At 38.6% G+C, this 18,080-nt stretch overlaps 4 protein-coding genes across 5 annotated transcripts; 3 read left to right on the top strand and 1 right to left on the bottom strand.

Moving 5' to 3' along the window:
* Positions 1–4,055: 4,055 nt before the first annotated feature.
* On the top strand, positions 4,056–11,556 carry LOC129755557 (sulfhydryl oxidase 2-like). 2 transcript variants are annotated; one of them, XM_055752107.1, is made up of 3 exons: positions 4,062–4,211; positions 4,276–4,885; positions 9,629–11,556. In XM_055752107.1, the coding sequence occupies exons 2-3, from the start codon at positions 4,417–4,419 to the stop codon at positions 11,125–11,127; spliced, it is 1,968 nt and encodes a 655-aa protein (XP_055608082.1). In that variant the 5' UTR covers positions 4,062–4,211; positions 4,276–4,416; the 3' UTR covers positions 11,128–11,556. The 2 variants fall into 2 exon arrangements, with proteins under 2 accessions (XP_055608080.1, XP_055608082.1); XM_055752105.1 differs by having other exon boundaries at positions 4,056–4,885.
* Positions 11,557–12,175: 619 nt separating this feature from the next.
* Positions 12,176–14,106, bottom strand: LOC129752910 (polyprenol reductase). Its single transcript, XM_055748698.1, has 4 exons — positions 13,899–14,106; positions 13,392–13,833; positions 12,717–13,330; positions 12,176–12,483 (listed from the first exon to the last, which is right to left on the bottom strand). The coding sequence occupies exons 2-3, from the start codon at positions 13,750–13,752 to the stop codon at positions 12,747–12,749; spliced, it is 945 nt and encodes a 314-aa protein (XP_055604673.1). The 5' UTR covers positions 13,753–13,833; positions 13,899–14,106; the 3' UTR covers positions 12,176–12,483; positions 12,717–12,746.
* A 571-nt stretch (positions 14,107–14,677) lies between these two features.
* LOC129752911 (signal recognition particle 9 kDa protein) lies at positions 14,678–15,186 on the top strand. The gene has a single exon (XM_055748700.1). It carries the CDS (start codon positions 14,875–14,877, stop codon positions 15,106–15,108), a length of 234 nt encoding a protein of 77 aa, XP_055604675.1. The 5' UTR covers positions 14,678–14,874; the 3' UTR covers positions 15,109–15,186.
* A 1,065-nt stretch (positions 15,187–16,251) lies between these two features.
* Positions 16,252–17,962, top strand: LOC129752059 (uncharacterized). Its single transcript, XM_055747853.1, has 3 exons — positions 16,252–16,278; positions 17,219–17,653; positions 17,743–17,962. The coding sequence occupies exons 1-3, from the start codon at positions 16,252–16,254 to the stop codon at positions 17,815–17,817; spliced, it is 537 nt and encodes a 178-aa protein (XP_055603828.1). The 3' UTR covers positions 17,818–17,962.
* The last annotated feature ends 118 nt before the right edge of the window (positions 17,963–18,080 follow it).

Below are 18,080 nucleotides of genomic sequence, written 5' to 3' on the forward strand. Positions count from 1 at the left end.
TTGCTGAAAAATCAGCAATCGCTGGGCTTTCCACACACAAAATTTTCGGGGCTCCACTTAGCAAAAATTCGCTGTTACTTTCCGTTAGCAAAAATATTTTTTTACTTTTGATTTAGCAAAAAGCTAAATTTACTTGATTTTAGTTATCAGAAAGTTTATTTTGCTCGAATGTAGTAAAACGAAGGTTTTCTAGCCGCCTTATTTCTAGATAGCAGCCGCTGCCGATAGAGACAAAAAAACAAACCTACGTGATTCAGTGCCGTTCCGGAAATTCGATGCTGGCGGTTCTTTTGGTGGCTAAGTTAACAACAAAATGGTAGCCAAATCGATAGTGGATGCGTACAGGTAAGAGTCCATAAAGAAGTGTATAATTTTTCCGATTTTTAATTGAGGTTTTTTTTTATCAGGTTGCTGCTGCCGACGGGGTTCCGGATTTTTAGTGCAACAGTCCGAAAATCAAAAGGGCTGGAATTTCAAAGCGGTGCATCCGGCACCCCGGTGCCGATCGCTTGGCATTTCGCGTTCCCAGGATCGGAACTAAATAAGTTCCATTTTACGAAAAGTGTTATGAAGTGTCGAAATAAAGAGAAACATCAATTGAAAGTGAACTTATTTTTGTATTCTATTAAATAATCGAAAATTCCCTCCGAAATTGCAAAGAAAAACCATAAATATTGAAATTTCTGGTCCGGGCGGTCTTTTCCTCCGGTTTTTTGCTAAAAAAGTGAGCAAAAATTGCGGCGGCTAAACTTTTCTCTCGTTTGCTAAAATTTTAGTTCGAAAAAATTGCTAAATTGATTGCTAAGATTTTAGCTGGTCAAATTTGAGCAAAATTTTGCTAATTTTCGGCCTCGAAAATTTTGTGTGCAGCAATTCGCGATTTCGAAGCTAATTTTTGACAGCTCGTGTGTGTGCAAGAAAATGTAAACAAACGGGTGGAAATACTAGCTTCTAATAAATCATTATTTTCTTTGATTTGGTTAGGATTTTCAGAAAATGACGGATACAGATTTGGAGTAGAAGGTTCAGAGATTATTGTGAGCTATAGGAGAAAATGTGTATGTACCGTGAAGCATCGCAAATCGACATCAAAAAAGGTCAATTTTTTACTACTCCAAAAACTATTCTAAGTATTTCACATATTTTTGAATGAAAACTCGAGCCAAATGCACATTTTCAATTGCAGTTTGTTAAAAGAGTAGTCAATTAACGTTCCTTTAAAATTTGGAAAGACCCAACAATTGGTAAGGTAGAATTTTTTATTCGAAAAAACATAAATTTTTGCTATTTTCTATTAGGTTTCCTTCTGCAGCTGCATACAATCAGGCGTAATAATTTTAAAGCTGGAAAGCGGATTTTTATATTTGATGGTAGTTGACATGAAAAAAAATTATATCCTTGGATTACTACACAATTCAAGTTTACTTAAATGCTTTTCAATTGCCTTCGTTCAAGGGTTATAAAATGTTTTGTATTTTTATCGGACCTCATGATCTCATTTTTTTTTTTTGGAAAATTTTATTGAAAATTATATTTATACAACCACTAGCCGTAGAAAATTTTAAATTAAAACTTAACATTTTATACTGTCTTAGGCTAAAACTATTTAAATTTTTATATAACGTATTTATAAAATGAAACAACTAAACCAAATCCAATAGTTATAGTTTAAAGTAACAACGAGAAAATCGTTCTTTTATATAGACCAACGAGAATCGCATAAAGTTTAATATGAAGATATGATAAAAAATATTGATTATCGGCAAAAATTAAAAGTTAAGAAAATGGACGAAAAGATTGATTCACATAGGGGCCGTTCAGATACCACATGGACAGAAAAATGAGATTTTTGACCCCCTCCTCCCCCTCCGTGACATTTGGCAAACCCCTGCCTCCCTCCCCGTATGTCCACGTGGACAGATTTGAAATTGTTTTTTTTTAATCTAATTTGTTATAATTATAATTATTAATAATTTCAAAATTATCATATTTATAACTTGCTTTCAAGTGGCTACTAGTTGCTTAAACTTAAACTGGAAAGCTTTGCAATTTTAAGATTTTGATTAAAGCATCTTAATATTTATTCACCTTAAGAAAATGTTTTGAAAGTAAGTATGTCCACGTGGACACTACCCAAACCCCTACCCCCCTCTCCGTGGACATTTTCATACCCCCTCCTCCCCCCTAAATTGTCCAGGTGGTATCTGAACGGCCCCATGTTAGTTTTCTCTGACCGACTGACTTTTTTAAAATGGAATTATTAGATAGAATTGACTCTCCTACCAGGCTAATTTATTTAAATTTACTTTAAAACAAACTCCAATTTTTCAAAGGAGTGTTTTTTTTTTCAAAATCATTTGGATTTATGAAAACTTAACTCGAACAATGTAAAGTTGTCTATAATTTATCGTTCACCCAGAATGTTGCTCACGCTACATCGTACTACCCCAGATGGCAGCAGCGCAGCTTCGAAAGAGCGGATTGATTTAGTTTGCTGGAAAATCAGCAATCGAGTTGTCAAATTGGAGTCTGTTTGTTTCCGTACGCTGAAGCAAGGTGAGACTCTATTTTATGAAATTTGGTTAGATTAATATAATTATTTTATTTTCCTCTATATTCTAGCAACAAGATATCAAGTCAAGGGTGAGTTTTTATTGGACAGGTAGATATTCTATAAAAGATTCTAATCAAAATTATTCTTACAGGTGGCGGATGATCAACACTTTGACACAAAGCTGCCTCCCCAAAGCCGATGCTATATATAGAATATTGAAAAAAAAATCGTGTTTCTGGAAATAAATGTATCCCTTTATTAAAAATTGGGAGAAAATAATTGTTTTTATTGCTCATTTTATGTACAGCCAGTAATCAAAATTTAAATTTGAATTGAAATATAAATTTGATACTAAATACAGCCAGTTGTGTTGAAAGAAATAGCTGGTTTCCAGCAATCTGGATTGCTGATTTTCCAGCAATTTGAATTGCTGGAAACCAGCATTAACGTTTGCTGTTTTTTCCAGCAATTTAAATTGCTGGAAAATTTGCTGGAAAGTCAGCGGGCAAAAACCAGCAAAATTTTGCTGGTTTCCAGCAAAAAAAATTTGCTGTGTAAGGAAGAAAATAATGACTTAAGTGGCCAAATTATAAAAATACTAACTGGTGAACGACCACCTCAAAAAATAATAAAATTACTTCAAAGTGACCAAAGCCCTGATATTATTTTTTTAATAATTTAGAGAAGTTGCTTGTTTTGTTTTGTCATTTATTGTTTTATCATGTTTTGTTTTAATTTGTTTAGTCTTGTTTTATTTTGTCTTCCTCATATTTTTTTTTAATCTATTTTTATCTTGCTGTATCTTGATTTGGTTGAGATTTATCCATTTTATTCTGTTTCATGTTGTTAAGTCGTGTTTCATGATGCATCTATCACATTTTGTTATGTTGGACCATGTTTAACTAGTTCTACTTTGATTAATCTTTTATTGTTTTAATTTTGTATTTGTTAAGGCTACCTACCTTGTTTCTCTAATTCTGTTTTCTTGAAAAAAAAAAAAGGTCTTTTCTATCGTTCAAAATGAGTTATCTTGAAAAAAAAATCGTCTTTTCTATCTTTCCAAATGAGTTTTGTCACCTGTAGATGACAATGTAATAAAAATTTTGATATTCAGAAAAAAAAATTGACAGTATTGTGTAAATCCAGAAAAAACGGCACTAAAATCTATCGAGAGGGGCCTATAGTTATGAATCAGATTTTCATTTTCGGTTTGGAAACTCAAACATTGAACATAAATTTCGAATCGAAACCCATATTTTGTAGGTCCTTTGGTTATTTTAAAATCAAACGTGAAAGCATTGATTAGTTTACAAACGAAGACTGCACATCCCTATAATTTGGAAAATCTCGCTCACATTTCCCTTCCTCACCTTCATGAATGATTGTCAATCGTCCAGTGAGCAGTGAGCTACCAACTAAAAACATTTCGCCTGTGTGTGAGGGGGTTCTCCCCAAAGGTAGGATGAATGAATCCATTCAACTTTTCAGTCTACTGATGGTCATTGGTCAGCAGCAGAACAGTTTTCTACTCGACTGCCCAGACAACGGAACGTCTAGGGATTCTTTCTATTCCATTGGCTGGACGACGGACGAACGTTGTTTGCGCATGATTTGCTTCCCATTGCACTTTTGTGTTGTTCTCGTTTGGGACCTCATCGTAAGGCCGTCGTTTGTATAAAGGAGTAATTCTCACTAGTTACGCTTAATTAGCTCGTTTGTAGGCAAATTATACCAGGTTGTCCAGTCGAAGTCCGAACGCCACCGTGTAGATAGATAGAGAACTCCGCATTAGCAACAAATAAATTTGACCGCCCCTGTGACCTGATGGATCAGTAGCAAGCTGGTGGTTTGTGGGATTCGAGATGATAAGATTCGTGATTTTGGTGGTGACCTTCGGATTGCTACAGCTGCTCCCGGCAGGAGACGGCGCAGGACTGGGTCGACATGGAGGCCCTCCGAGTTTGTACGAGCAGCATCTGTTCAAGAGACAGGCCGAAACAGCGGCCAAAAGCAACGAGAATGCCGGCCTGTACGATAGCAATGATTCCGTGATTTCGGTGAACGCAGCGAACATGAAGGAGAAAGTGTTCCAGCAGGGCCACGCATCGTTGGTCGAGTTTTACAATTCCTACTGCGGTTTCTGTCGGCGGTACGCTCCGATCTGGAAGGAACTGGCCAGCGAAATCCTCGGCTGGCAGCGAATGGTCAAGGTTATGGCTCTGGACTGTTCCCAGGACGAAAACAACGCCTTCTGCCGGGAGTTCGAGGTCATGGCCTATCCTACCATCCGGTTCTTTGCGCCATTCTACGAGGACGGTGCACAAAAGATCGGTGAGTACCCAGCTACCCCCAAGTAGTAATTATACGTGAATATTACACGTAGGCTTTTTTTCTGCTGATAATGCAATACACACAGTTATATGAGCTTCACCTATGCGCCAATGTAAGAGCGCAAGCTTAATTAACTGTTTTGGAACTAGTTTCGAAAAGAGATTCCGAGAAACGATTATTTTTTATCTACATGCATCGTGCATTTGAATTCAATATCGATAAAAATGTTTAAAAAGTCGAGATGATATCAAATCAACACGTTTATAGACGTTTACCTATTTGGTTTTTCGTTTTCTGAAGCTTTGTAATTCAAGTTCAGAACTTGTTAACTTTAGTTTATCGAAATCACAAGAAAAAACATAATAATATAAGATCATTTACATAATTTCGAATGAGGAGTTCAACTTAGTTTAACTTATTGGAATTCCGTAATACGAATGTGGTAATCAATAACTTATTTTCAGATTTCATGTTTGAAATTGAAGAAAAACTAATAGGTAATTTCAGGTACCTATACCTAATTGAATTTTTCAGGACAATGCTTGACAATATATGACCTGACTTTTATCCATAGAAAAATTAAAAAATAATTCACTAGAAATAGTTTCTGATAAAGTTCAATGAATCTGATCCGTTGCATAAATATAGAATCTGAATTTTGTGTTAGATCATATTTGGAATTCAATATGAAACTAATTATCCCGCCTGACTTTTCAGATTCAAATCTTGAGTTCAGTTGCGTTTTGTATATATAAATGGTTTATTTTTCGATATTTTAAAGTGTTATCGGAAAGTTTTCTCTCACCTGTTAACTATACCGATTAAAGCCGTACATAATAACCTTAACAGGAACAGTGAAAAAAAAACACAATGCTACCGGCACTAATATCCCGAGTTTCACTGCTTCGGATTTTTGGCTCATACTGACTGCAAAACTCTGTTTCGTTTTGGGTATACCGATATTCGGATATAAAAACCATTCATTTTTCCATACAGCAAAAATTGAACAAAGGATTTATTCAGATCGAAATGACATCCCACGTTGTTGAGAAGCAGCAAACCAACTGTTACTGTTTTACTACATCAGTTACGATCGGTGTCCCCCGAAGTGTGGACCATAAGTTAAATGAAAATAACTTTTTCAAACCGTCATTTAGGATGAATTTTAAATTTCTTATTTTCATAAAACTGTTGATTCTAAATCATGTAACTAGTTTGATTAGTGACGAATCAGTGACCACCCGAAAAACACTGGAGTTGCTCAAAGTCAAGCGCAAAACTCTCGAAACGGATGCTGGCTTTTACAACAGTAGCGATCCTGTCACGTGCCTAAACGCCACGAACCTGAAGACCACCGTATATCGGCAACCGTATGCATCATTGGTTAAATTTTACAGCGGTCACTGTGGCTCTTGTCGGCGCTACGCCAACTCGGTTTGGAAAACGCTGGCCAGGGAAATTGTCGGCTGGCGGGTGGTCAAAGTTATGGCCATGGATTGTGCCGAGGGAGAGAACTACAAGTTCTGTCGGAAGTTTGAGGTTATCGACTACCCGGACATTCGATTCTTCGCTCCATTTTATGAGGATGGTGAGCGAAAGTTTGGTAAGTCTCAATTTTTATTAGGTTCACAGTGCCGTATTCAATAAATTTACTTTAATTTAATTATCAATCGTTTTCGGTATCTCTGATCGCAAACTCAAATAAACGAAGGTGACAGAGAACTTAGGTAGCCTAACTGGTTATTAAATTACAATTGCACGCTTTGTTGTGATGCCGGAAACAACAAAAGCCGAGAACGTGTATCATTTCTCTTGAACAAATAAAAACACATTTTTTATATCATTGTCAAATAGGTGTGGTGTAAGGCAATTCCCACTCAACTCGATACATGTCTAAAAATTTTACAAATATTTTAATTAAGTGAGGTAAAGAAGATAATTTTTATCGAATTTAACTGTACTCACTGATCTGGGACTGATTGTCCGACGAATGTCGAGATCGCCAATGTAGAGTCCCGGATATTTGTTTATTATCTTAATATCATCTGACAAATATGGGTGCCTGAATTAATATAAATTTTACAACGGAAAAGAAGCCAAAAGCAGTCTATTTAATTTCTCAAGATCTTTACCACAAACAGTGATCGACCAATAAAATGACGATCCGCCAGCGTATGGAGTCCAAGCAGAACACATCGTTGTGGATAGGGCGGTAGATTTAACGGGTTTTCCCAAGGTAGTTCACGGAGGGCATAACGCATAAATCGCATTTGAATAGCTTCAAAACACGCAACCAACAAAGCCTCAAACGGCCACCATACAATGTTTGCAGATTCCAATATTGATCGAACCAGGCAGCAATACAGAGTTCGTAGACAAACGGGATCGATGAATTCTGTACTCAGGCGTATAATGAATCCCAGCATCCGGTTGGCCTTCTCGAGTACCACAGAGTAATGGAGCTTAAAAGTCATATGACTGTCCAACAAAACTCCATGGTCCTTTATTTGATCCACACGTTGCAGTGACTCGCCCAGTATGCTGTAACCATATATGAATGGATGTTTCCTCCGACAGAACGTAATAACACAACACATTAGCAACGCTTAAAAACCAGGAAATTATCAGCACATCGGTTTACAACCATCTCCCGGAAGCGTTGTAACTCGTTACAATCAGCTTAACTGTTTATGACCGAAAATATTTTAGATCGTTCACGTACAGGAGAACTTCACAACCAATAAGAAACAAAATTATGTTATTACAGAACATTGTAAACAACAGAGGGCCCAAATTGCTGCCTTGAGGAACCCCAAATTTTGGAATAAAATTAGGAGATTCCGCAAAACCAATAGTAACGGTTAATCGGCGATTTATTAAATAACTTTTTATCCAAGCACATAGTCGTTCGGAACATCCCAAACGTTGCATTTTTATCAGGAGATTATCGTGATTCACTGAATCGAATGCAGCCGAAATATCAGCATAAATTGCGTCAAGTTGTTTCCGCCAACCATTTCTGATATGCAATATGATGTAAAAACTGACAAATTCGTGGTTACCGAACATTCAGGGAAAAATCCGTGCTGAATTTCAGAGATCCATTTCCGATATGCTGAGAAAATAACTTCGTTTACGACCCTCTCCAACAGTTTCGCTAGTGATGTGACACCACGGTAGTTGAGAATATTTTGCTTATCACCTTTTTTATAGAATAACGATCTTTTCCAGATGTCAGGGAATTGTTGGTGTTCTAGGGATCGATAAAAGATGTGGGAAAGTGGTTTCATCAGAAAAGTGCGTCACTTCTTTAGTACGCACGCCGGAATTTCATCCTATCCAGCTGATGTAGTATACTTCAGTTTACCAATGGCATCTAGAACCATTTCCTCGCTTATAGAAAAAACATCCAGATCGATGGGCAATCGTGTGACGGGTGCGTAAATTTGATCGGCAGTTGGAGAAAAAAAAACTGGAGAAGTGCATCGCGAAAAGGTTACATTTTTCGGCAGGAGACGTGGCAGTTCTATCATTTAGTTGGAGTACCGCAGGCAGACCGGATTCCTTCCGTTTTGAGTTCACAAATTTCCAGAACTTCTGCGGATTGCGGCGATTGAGTACGTGCAACATAACGTCGATAGCATAAACGGTTGTAACTGCGATATCTTTTGTAGCATCGTTCTTCAAACATAACTGTTTTAACCGCTTTAGACGTCCATTACTCCAGGGAGATTGAAGAGGAGCTCCCACTAGGGGTACCGATTTGATAAAAACATCATCCAAAATTGATCAAAATACTCTGAAGGCAATATCACCAAACCCTATTGAGGTTTTAATCTTCCGCACATATTTTTTCGGGGTTTTCATCGAACTATCGCACAACTGACCTAATCGCTGCATAAATTCCAGAGAGGTCAGTTGTGCTAGCGATTGCACGACAACATCATTGGTTGATTTTGACCACTTCTACATATATTGGACAACTCACGAACTATAGCTTTCTGTCGTGTCTAAGCCCGGAACAAGGCAATCACAGCACTAAGGTTCGATTCTCCAAAGTGCTTGTTAACATGACCTCTCCAATAACGACTTAAGGTTCCACCTCGGTCATCAAGGTCGTGTGTCGATTGAGCGTCACTTCTACGGGACTCATGCTTGTCACAGCAAAAAGCCCAGAACTTGACGGAGACGTTATCAGATACCGACTCGAAAGACTCACTCGGCGACGAGAGTGGCTACTTTGAAGGGGAATAACCGACACTGCACCGCGAAGAATGTCTAGTCTTATAACCACAGTTTAAAACGTAGAAAGCGATGGTGTTATTTTATAAAGCATTCGAGACCAGTCAGGAACTGCGTCATAAAAACGTCCACTCCGCCATGTTCGCCAACTGCTGCCAGTTAGCGACCGAGGCTTCCCTAGCGTATTTCCTCACATTGGGCGGTTCCTTATCGCTAGAACGCGTCCTCCTCTTGCAGAACGTAGAAGCGCCACTACGAAGGAAGCTCCAAAAGAGATCTTTAGACAAATCCAGCATCTATAAAGTCTAACTTTCTTAGGTGGGTTGGGTATCTTCAAGAAACAGAGAAGAATCACAAGATGTCGTTTCTACAGCTCATGGGTGGTGATAACATCAACTTTCTAGAAGGCTAAAGATATGACCATAGGAAACCTTCTTTCATAAATTATTCTTCAACGCACATTCTCTCCACTTACATTTCTTGTTTTTCCAAAATTCACAGGTGACCCGATAACGTCCCACGCTAAGGCCGAAGTTATCAACGCTCTGATCGAAAACCTGCACAACGTCACCAACAAACCGGAGGGATGGCCCGACTTTACCCCACTGGATGTGAACCACAGCCCCAAAAGCGATTTCTTCTCCGAAACGGCCAAATATCTGTACATTGTGAACGAAAATGAGGCGAACGGAACCACCGTCGGCAGCCAGGTGATGCTGGACTTCCAGGACACTCCTCTGGCGGCCGTTCGAAGGAGTCGAGCTTCGAATGAACCCAGCGGTTTGAAGGTTATCAGTCGGGATGCGTTGAGTGAAATTCAACTACCGATAGAAAACTTCAATCGAGAGAATGTGTCTGCCGTCATTAGAGCGCACCTAAATGGGCATCATATCAAGGTTCAGGAGCTGACTACGAAAGCTGTGGTGAAGGAGGTTACGGAGGAGAACATTTCCGAAATCATGGAGAAAAAACAGGAAGAGGCTATGAGGACGAAAATTAAAGAATTTGGTCCGAAGGTGATTTACCAGGCGGATTTGGAAGAAGCCATTAGGTATGCTTTGCTTAGAGAGATTCCTCGGATTAAGAAGATTGATGGAGAGCGATTACTGGCGCTTCAACGCTTCTTGAATGTTTTGGTAAGGTATTTCCCGTTCAATGACAATGGTAAGAAATTCCTGAAAGAAATTCGTCAGTATGTGCTGAATTCCGAGAATGAAGTGAATGCAACAGATTACGCTGCACAGGTAAAAAGTCTTGAACTTAATCGAACTCCAGTTTTTTCGTCCAACCGATGGATGGGATGTTCAAGTGTCTCCAAGGGACTCAGGAGGTATCCCTGTGGTCTGTGGACACTTTTCCACTACATGACTGTTCAGGCTGCTGAATCGGAAATTTCAACCGATCCGCTAGAAGTATTACAGGCGATGCATGGCTACATTAAATATTTCTTCGGTTGTTCTGAATGTTCGCAACATTTCCAACAAATGGCTTCCAAGAATAAAATTTGGAACGTCACAAGCAAAGACGATGCCGTACTGTGGCTGTGGGCCAGCCATAATGAAGTCAACAAACGACTAGCCGGTGATCAAACTGAAGATCCCGATCACCCGAAAATACAGTATCCAACAGCCGAGGTGTGTCCCGATTGCCGCAAACCGATGCTAACCAACCACCATAACCACCGGCAGTACACATTAGAGGATGGGAACGAGTGGAACTTGCTGGAAGTTTTGCAATTCCTGAAACAGGTGTATAGCTTTGACAATCGCAACTCGCTAGGTCTGCAGGAAGCGAGCCTGCTTCCAAACAAGTCCGCCCTCGTCGACGAGCACTACCAGTCAAATCGATCCTTCGGAAATGTGCTGAACGAAATGGACATACGCATGGGTGCCCTACTGTATGTGGCCTGCATTGTTATGCTGGTCATCGCCGTCAAGATGGTTGTCAAACGAGGTTACCGGAAAAAGTTGTACACCCACGACATCATGGGAAAGGTGTAGGGTGGTTTTGCTTGAAATGAAACAACTATCCCGAAGAATCTGGCTGCTCGATTTGATCGACGTGTGATTAGTTGAATTTATTATGTTAGAAAGGAAGCATGAGAAATCTTGACTTCATGCAAGAGAACCTAGTCTGATCAATGAGAAGGGACGAAACAAACAAAAAGACTTCTATGCCGTTAAAAAATTATTTATGCGCAAACAAGTTACGAAACTACGGGAATGCCTAGTGATAATTTCCTTTTATATTTTACCTTGTTTTGAAAAAAATAACAAACAATTAACCCTAGAGCAGCGGTCATCAATGTTTCGATTTGTCCTGTTTTGAACAAAAAATGTCATCATGTGAAATATTAAGAGTAGATATTGACATAAGTATCTGAATAAAACAATATTCATTTGGACGACTACATTCCACAAACCAACAAAGATTAGAGTGTTAGATTTAAATTGTTTTACATATATCACACGAATCCATTCCATTTCAAATAGAGCAGACTTTTGTGGTTAAACAATTTTACAGACAGAATCTGGGAAAAGTACTAAACTGCGTATTTAGTTATGAACTAATGAAATGTTTTACTACATTGTATAATACGAGTAGTACCCTATCATTATATCTCTTATGTAAGAAAGAACTAGCAAGTATTGACTCAGCTATTCCTTTGCTAGACGAACGAGTTGATATCACATCACGTACGGAAAGATGACTCGTCTCACCGGTAGATGATCATTGGGTTTTTTTACCGATATTATCGATGCGTGAAAGTATTTAAATTTCAACCGCATGTTGGGTATACGACATGCAAATATTTTCAACGAATAGGTTCTTCATTTATTCAACCGGAGAAATTCATGATCTGTATTCTTAAAAATAATATCTCTCAAAACCTCTTGAATGACTCAAAATAAATACCAAGAGTCACAAGTGTAAATTAGGTACATGAGGAATAATTTTTTAAAATTTAGGTTCATGAGTTATCATGAGGAAAAACATTAAATCGAATTTCTTTTAGTCTCTTTCTAAAAAATACATGTTTTCATCCTGTTAGTTTTTTTTTATTTAGTTTAGTGCACAAACACAATTCGTTTGTACCTAAATACTACCGCTAAATAAACCAGTGTAACAATAAACGGAGTAACTTATAGATTTTACCAAACAAATCTATCACTGCTGTTTAAAGAGGAAATAAATTAATAAACACATACCTTATAGATCCATTACGTTAGCGGAAAAGTTTCATCATGAATATACATACATTTATAGGTATATTCGATTCGAATCATCCATCACTGTCCTATGTTTCAGTAATACTAAGTAACAATTGAGGTTGAACACTCGGAAGGCACTGTGCGCTGGAAAAGAAGGGAACGAGTTGGCTTTCAGTTTTCAATCAAAATTATAGGCTAGTGATTGTACGTTACGCAAAAGTTCTCAAACAGTTATGTAAACGTTCAAATCGGTATCTAGCGTTCTAGGACTTCCAACTTTAACCGAAAGTGTCGTTTTACGGTCACTGATAGATATTTTTCGTTCTAAACTGTCTAGCTTGTAACAACCAATACCACAGACTATTGATTCAACTCACCTTGTGCAAGGGGATCAACGTGTTCAGGTCCTACAACACGTACGGGAAAATGGCACGTCTCGCCGTTGGATAGTCTTTGAAATTCTCCCGGTACCACTGATGCGTGAGCCAGGCATTCATCGTCTGATTTGACAGCACCCAGATAAGTACATACATTACGGAGGTATTGCGCACGATAATCCCATGCAACGCCACGTACATTACGATCTCGAAGAACATGTGTGGCGACGATATGAGCTCGAAATAACCACCCCGCGGGATCGAATGCTTCTGTGAGACCACTTTGCCGGTGGCATCCTTCCTGAGGTTGGCCATAATCAGATTCGATTGAAACTGGTAGCGCCAAGCATAGATAAAAACTGCAATCCCAAGGGCGAGCCGGGGAGATAACTCGAATCGATAGGGCACCGAATATCCCTCATGACGAACGAATCCTTCCGCCTGGCTTAGGATAACCGTCACGGTACCGAAATAATGGATGTAGCCAACGAGATAGGCGGATAGGTTCATCTTTAGCTTGGAGGAAAATACTTGCACGAACCAGGTCTCGTAGAATCGACGCCAGCACTGCAGCGTAATGAGAACCATTGCCACCATCGTTTCGGTGGGTGTTGCTAAAAATTAAAAAAGGATATATTTTAGCTTTTCAAAATTGAATACCACTTCAATTCATACTTTTGACCGATCTTCTTGAAGTTGCCATAATATCCAAAAAATCGGTCACATGTTCGGGTACCGGTTTTCCACCCAGGTAAGTGTTGATCATGAAATAGAACCCAGCCCCGGACCAGAGGGCCGCAAACAGGTAGAAATGTTTGAACCATGACTTCGGGACCTCTAGCAGCGACACCAGCCGATCCTGGGGGCCTTTGTGGGCATGTTTACCGTATCGGAAGGTTTGACTGATGGCCGAGGGCAGATGTTTCTCGATGGTAGCAATCAGCCCACCCAGCAACACGACCACCACCAACAACTGGACAAACAGAAAGTTGACCAAATTGATTGATCGCAGATCTAGCAACGTTTCCAGCAGCATTTCGATTCGCGAGAACGTATTCAAACACTAATGATAGGCGACGTTATCAATAATCTTGCTAATAGATGAATGTAATCATATCTGAAATGTATTTCAAGAAAACAATTCAATAAATACTAACTGTTTATTGAGATGAGCGAGCTTACCTGATAAACTGAAGAAATGTGAAAGTTTTTTATGCACGGTTACCGACTTCAATGAACACACGAAACCATCTGATGATGATGGCTCAAAGAACTTTCTCTGTCAAAAGTATGCAGCTATGCTGCTCCATCAATCCAAGCATACGATTAAAAAAAGATGTTTCGTGAGGCTGTATGTGGATTAATCTCTGCCCGATCTTCATTCTCACGTATATATCACTGCAAATGGGCGTGAAATAATTTGATAAAGTTAAAAATATTTCTATTATTTTCTTTAAAGTATGGGTATATTTGAATTTATCTTAACAATTTTATCCTTTATCTTGGTTCGATAACATTATGTGTAATGTTAAAAAATAAGTAAGTACATATAAAAAGTAAATCTGAATGGCGTTATGCCAAATGACAAAAAGCCAAATGTTACTCTCGGCAAAACAATTTTCCAAAAATCTTTCAAAACGATCTTAAAAGTAATATTAAAAAACAGAAAATGTATTTTTATCATAGTTAATTTAAAAATTTAAATTTTTTAAGGCATTTGAGAAGATTTGTAAGTTTCATTTTGCCGAGTGTATGGACACGGCGACACAACTGTTAGCATTTAAAATGTTTTTTACCAAACTTTATTTTAACGATGGTCAAAATTCAACATAAAAAGCGCAAACATTCTCTAGTCACATTCGACTTTCGGTTCCGATTCCACAAAATTAGTTCTCACCCGCTCACGTGATTCACGCGAGTAATGAACGAGTAACTGAGCATCATACAAACAACTCACACTCACCATCCACATTTGCTGACGTTTTGTTGTTGCTGTCAAAATTCGTTCGCACTCTCTGGAAGGGAAAACAAAATCTCGAAGCACCTTCGCCAGGCTCAAAGTATAAAACACAAATTATCATTCGGAAACAACCGGAAAAGTTCCAGTTTTAACGTTCCAATTGTCAATCCCGCCAACCCTCAACGGACCTGTGCAAAAATGGTGTTCGCCAAATCGTGGGAAGACTTTGAAATCGCTGCCGAAAACATGTACATCGCCAACCCGTGCCAGTGCCGTTTCACGATGAAGTATACGCACTCGAAGAACGCAGTGGTGCTCAAGCTGACCGACAATGCCAAGTGTGTGCAGTTCAAAACCGAGGTCCTGTCGGATCTGAAGCGAATCGAAAAGTTCACCGGCAATCTGATGTGGCTGATGGCGTCCAAGGAGTGACGTGTTTCTAGTTCTTTTATACGGATAGGTTCATGTAATATAAGGCTAACGAAAAACTGCTAATAATAAATTGTTCTTATTTGAAAAACAAAAGACTCGTTTTCATTTTAAATTTGAGAAATCTTTTCACACTGGAATGTGAAGTTCAAATCTAACTACAACTTGATATCCTAAAAATAATCAACGCCCATTTCACGGACAAAAGATGAACAGATCACTGTTGTGGAACTATTTTTCGGAAAACCAGTGCTAATATTTAGGTATACGACATGTTTAACCCTCATCCGCATTATATTTCATTACCCTAATCAGCACTAGGAGTGTCAATTTGACACTCCAAGCTAAAATCCTCATAACTCTTTTTATATCTAACCGATTACAATGAAACTTATATCACTAGAAACTTTGTAATGTCAGTAAAATATGTTTAGAACATTATATATAGTTAAAGCTTTTAGTTTTCTCGTTATTCAGCATGAAACAAATAAAATCCGAAAAAATATTCCTCAGGAAAAGCGCTGTAGTTCATATATAACACGTCCAAAAAAATATTTGCTTTATGCATATGAAAGCTGAAGTTAAGTCTACATCATGAAGCAAAGAAATATTTTTTAAATTTTTTTTAATGAAATGGTCACAAAAAGTTAAAAAAAGTGGTCTGAAAAACCTACTTTTCATTAGATTGCTAGTAAAAACTGGTTGAGCGGTAGTAAGGCTTTTGAAAAAATATCATTACAAATTTTATTCTAATTCTGACATTTTGGTGTCTTTAGATTTTTGATGCAACAACAATTAAATTTACTGGAATTTTTCAAAGTTGACTACTTTGCGCGATTTTTTTACAAATTGAAATTTCATTTGTTTTGTGGTCCACCGTCAGGTTGCACCCGGATTTTCAGTGCTTTTACTTTGTTTGGACCAATAAAAAGTATATTCATTGGAAAGCTAATTTAACCTACATTCTAGTGAGGTGCAACAATTCACGCTGTGAGATTTCACAAAAATATGAAAATTATAAACGTAAAATCATTCCTGAATTTCTAGAACCACAAGCAGCACGTCCAGCAAAACGTGTTTGTTTGCTCTCCGAGTAGGTACGGTGGGTAGTGATATGGACAGAGAGCCAAGCTGAGAGCCGAAATAATGATGCGTGTCGAGCGATTTTTGATAGTAGTTCGCGTTTGCTAGTCAACGACACGCATCATTATTTCTTCTCTCGGCTTGGCTCTCTGCCCAAATCACCACCCACCGTACCTACTCGGAGAGCAAACAAACACATTCAGCTGGAAATCTCACAGCGTAAATTGTTGCATCTCACTTGATTTTAGATTATATTTGCTTTCCAATGAATATACCTACTTTTGATTGGTCCAAACAAAGTAAAAGCACTGAAAATCCGGGTGCAACCTGACGGTGGATCACAAAAACAGATGAAATTTCAATTTGTAAAAAAATCGCGCAAAGTAGTCAACTTTGAAAAATTCCAGTAAATTCAATTGTTGTTGCATCAAAAATCTAAAGACAACAAAATGTAAGAATCAGAATGAATTTTGTAGTCATATTTTTTCAAAAACTCTACCATTGCTCAAACAGTTTTTACTAGCAATCGAATGAAAAGTAGGTTTTTCAGACCACTTTTTGAACTTTTTGTGACATTTCTTGGCTCCATGATATAGACATTAAATTTAGCTTCCATATGCATAAAGCAAATATTTTTTTGGACGTGTAACATGTGAACTACAACAGTTTTCCTGAGGCTTGTTTTTTCGGATTTTTTTTTTCTTTCATGCTGAATAACCAGAAAACTAGTAGCTTTAACTATATATAATGTTCTAAACATATTTTACTGACATTAGAGCAAACGCACCAATAAGTGAGTATACGCGGCCCGGTTTTGCTCATTTCAGCGGCCCGGTTTTAGGATACACACCCTTTCGCGCACCAGGCGGTAACATTAATTATTTTTACATTTAGCATTGCACTGAGAAAACATAAGCAGAAAATCTTGATAAAAAAATTATACGGATCGAGTAAGTTTTCTGAGCCGTGAGTGTTTTCGCTTAAAATTCGATTGATGGTGATTTTTCGAATGGTAGATCGAAAAATTTAGCTCGTTCAGCTGCTATCCGAGACGTGTCATAGTAGACATCCTGGGAGTTTATGCCGTTCAGCACCAGCAGGGCCAAGCAGCTTCAACCAACCAACAACCTGGTCCGGTGGAGGTTGCAGCCGAAACTTCCGAGCAGCAGCAGCCGGAATCAAAGCCAGCAGAACCTGCGCCAAATATGCCAGCTGCTGTGGAGTCCCATCATCAAGTAGGAGGTTTTCGCCGCTGGTCACAGACTTCGGCTTCAGTGAGGCGGACCCGCCCGTTTTGGTGCAACGAGATGAGAGACCGTGTTCCATAATTCCCCGGTTTAAGCGTATTTTATGCATTCTCGTGTTTATGCTCCTCATCAGGAAGCGACCAATACGCCGTTTGGATCTACGGTTGAATCCAATCTTCACCGAGGGAGTCATATTTGTGCTGGCTCTGATCTACCAGGTAATAAATATCTCCTATTGGAAGTGTAATAAGCCATAGTAGAAGCAGTTTTCAAGAAAATCTAAAAAATTCTCTTACTTAAATCACAGGCTCACATGGCACTGCGGTTTAACAAGTACCTTCGGCTGATGGATTTCTCGTCCAACAAGCTGGACAACGCATAAAGTTTGCTGCTGCTCCAGCGGGTTCGGCGGAGCAAATTGTCGTAGCGGTTCGATCTCCGGAGACACCTCGGCGGATGTTTTGGCCATTATCGACGAGCTGGTCATAGAAAATCGGGATCCACACAGTATGAGGAATTATATAACAATAAACTATTTTATTATTCAACTAAAACATCTTTGAACAACTAGATATTCCAGCACAAATTCATCGCTTTCCGCTTTTCTCCTTCCATATTCGGAACGCTTTAAAATTCGTCAGGTGC

This window comes from Uranotaenia lowii, chromosome 3 (assembly GCF_029784155.1).
Source record: "Uranotaenia lowii strain MFRU-FL chromosome 3, ASM2978415v1, whole genome shotgun sequence".
Lineage (NCBI taxonomy): Eukaryota > Metazoa > Arthropoda > Insecta > Diptera > Culicidae > Uranotaenia > Uranotaenia lowii.